Genomic DNA, 2,609 nt, shown 5'->3' on the forward strand with positions numbered 1-2,609 from the left:
GCTAGATAATGTACACGCTCTGCGACAAACAGTGCGGCCACGAACCAGTCTAGCCAGAGGTGACCTTTTAGTGCAATATATATGACCAATTCTAACAAGACCAGTCGGGCTACTAGCACTCTGGTTGTATGCGACCGGACCAAGCATTTACCTGACTAGGTCGGTCGGACGTGGGTTAGTGTCGAACCCTGATTGATGCCATGTATGTTGCAAGAACAGTTTTACTACGATTGCCCAGGCCAGATAGTATAAAGCCAATAGTCCTATGGCCACACAAGTACACTGTACAGCAGATATCATAAAGCCTACGGCTTCATAACTCTCCAGTACCTGCATGGTCCAGCGAAGCCTAGATGATATTGATAGATCTCTGGAAGTCGGTTATACTAGCTACTTATAATAACAGTATGTTATGTGATTGTATATCAGGTGATTCTATGCAATAGCCGTGTCCTTCACATGCAAGAGTTGGGTGCTGCCTTGACGGTTATACCGTATTCAATGAAGAACGTCACTAGAGATTGTTATGTATTGTTATAGCCTACACAATAAGCGAGTTCGGCATTACAACTGCGCATGCGCAAGTTTGCCCAGGTCATGGGTCATTCGGGATAAACAATAGGTTTAGCTAGCTGTGTATACATTACGATCGATGGGTTTGACAGGCGTTTCATACGTACTTTCTAGTTTTGCTTCTAATTTCCAACAGTATGACAGTACTGAACTATACATTTAGTTTTTGAAGGCCCAGTGTAGTTGCATTTGCATAAACAATTTTTTTGACATTTTTCTTCACCGGCAGTTGGTAGCAGGGACTTCTTCATGTACGATGCAGCATAAGCAAGAGCAGCGAGTTCGTCTTTTCGCCCCGTCTTTTTCAACCCCCTATCCGCTAAAAAATGCTTCAAAGCATCATCGTCGACTTTCCATTGCAGAGAATCATCCAGTGTCATATCATCGTCATTTGCGTCAGCCATAACCAATATAAGATACTAAGAACTTAAAGAAGACAAAAACTCAGACCGAAAATGTTACTTTTACACACAGTTTATACAGTGCTGCATTCGCAACGTTACTTGTTTATCCCGAATCACCTTTGGCATTTCCCATGATTCGTTGCGTGCGCGAGATACCGAACTCGCTTATTGTGGGTATTATTCTAGAGCTTTTCACACGCAGCACAGCAGCCGCATTGCCAGCAGCTCCAGACACATGCGTCTAAACAGAGGAATTGCTCCGACCTGTGATTGGAGGATAAAAATAGAATTCGTGACGTGTAGTTTTCATTTTGCATACCCGGCCGCATACACTATTATGCTACGACTGGTAGGAAAGTTTACTAACTATCATATGGTGCGAACGATTTGAGTTACATTTGTATAAGTTCCGGCTATTATAGACACATGTCTTAGCCATGATCTCTATAAATTTTGAGTCTATTGACGCGCGATTAGTCTAATTAATTAGCAAATATGCACGCGCGGTATCGCTCATAGGCTAATATATGCGCGGCTATGGCGGGTAGGAATTTGAAAGTGTACTAACTATCATATGGCGCAAACGATTTGAGTTACATTGCTTTAAATTCTAGCTATTATAGAGACATGTCTTAGCTATGATCCCTGTGGGTCTCGAGTTTATTGAAGGGCCATTAGCTTAATTAGCAAATATGTACTCGCGGTATCGCCCATACTCGAATCATAGGCTAAATGCCATAATGAAAACGAAACGTCACGAATTCTATTTTTATCCTCCAATCACAAGTCGGAGCAATTCCTCTGTTTAGACCACAAGCACTTGGAACGTCTCAATTAAACAAGTGCCACGGAGCGACAGCGCTCATCTAACGTCTACTGGGGTGACTCTATGGTGGAGTGGTGGGCTTCTAGTAAGCCCTGTTAGTCCCAAATGTGTTCACATACACGCTGAAACAGTGGAATGCACAGGGATAGTATCAGGAACCTTCTCAAAGGAATGTTCGTTGGGATCGTTATGAAAGTTGCCACGAGATGGCGCGTACGTTTAAGTGTCTTCAGATTAAAGATGGAAGCTCCCATCGTACGTAGTAGCAACAACTATTTGCAAGACAGAATAGGTAAGCACTCATCCATTTACCTACGCAAGCCTACGGGCTGCAATAGAGAGCTGCCACCTGTAACCAATTAACGCAGGCAAAAACTACACAGTACCACCACCACATGCACTGGCAGTGGCCACTGGCAGTGGCCACTGGCAGTGGCATACGTTACATGTAACATACTGACAGTACAGAATGCCATAGAAATTACATGATTTAAAGAGCATAAACCTTCTTCAACCAAAATTGCGTTTTGACAAAATTCACTGAATCTTGTAGCCTCATCACACTCCAGCCCCGCCTGCTACTATGATCTCGGCAACTTAAGCAAACCCCCGGCATGTCAAATCCTTTCTAACAGGTAAAACAAAATCCTGTTTAACGCCTCGTCTTTGAGGGTCAAACAGGTTATTCCCGACACTTGACTCTTCCTCGCCCATCGCTCAGCAGATAGGTCACATTTCATGGTCCTTTCAATAAAGGCATAAAAATGCTTAGGTCACGCCTGAAACAAAAGTTTTTTCAATCGCTA

The 2,609-nt window shown here is 43.3% G+C and overlaps 1 protein-coding gene across 1 annotated transcript in view; it reads right to left on the minus strand.

Annotated features, from left to right (window-relative positions):
• Positions 1 to 977, minus strand: part of LOC106816565 (hypoxanthine-guanine phosphoribosyltransferase-like) — a 19,958-nt gene extending 18,981 nt beyond the window's left edge. The window contains exon 1 of the mRNA XM_014821189.1: positions 829 to 977. Within this exon, the coding sequence (XP_014676675.1) occupies positions 829 to 977 (149 nt within the window). The remainder of the gene's footprint in view (positions 1 to 828) is intronic.
• Positions 978 to 2,609: the final 1,632 nt, after the last annotated feature.

The sequence above is a fragment of the Priapulus caudatus genome, unplaced genomic scaffold, assembly GCF_000485595.1.
Source record: "Priapulus caudatus unplaced genomic scaffold, Priapulus_caudatus-5.0.1 Scaffold1417, whole genome shotgun sequence".
Classification (NCBI taxonomy): domain Eukaryota; kingdom Metazoa; phylum Priapulida; class Priapulimorpha; order Priapulimorphida; family Priapulidae; genus Priapulus; species Priapulus caudatus.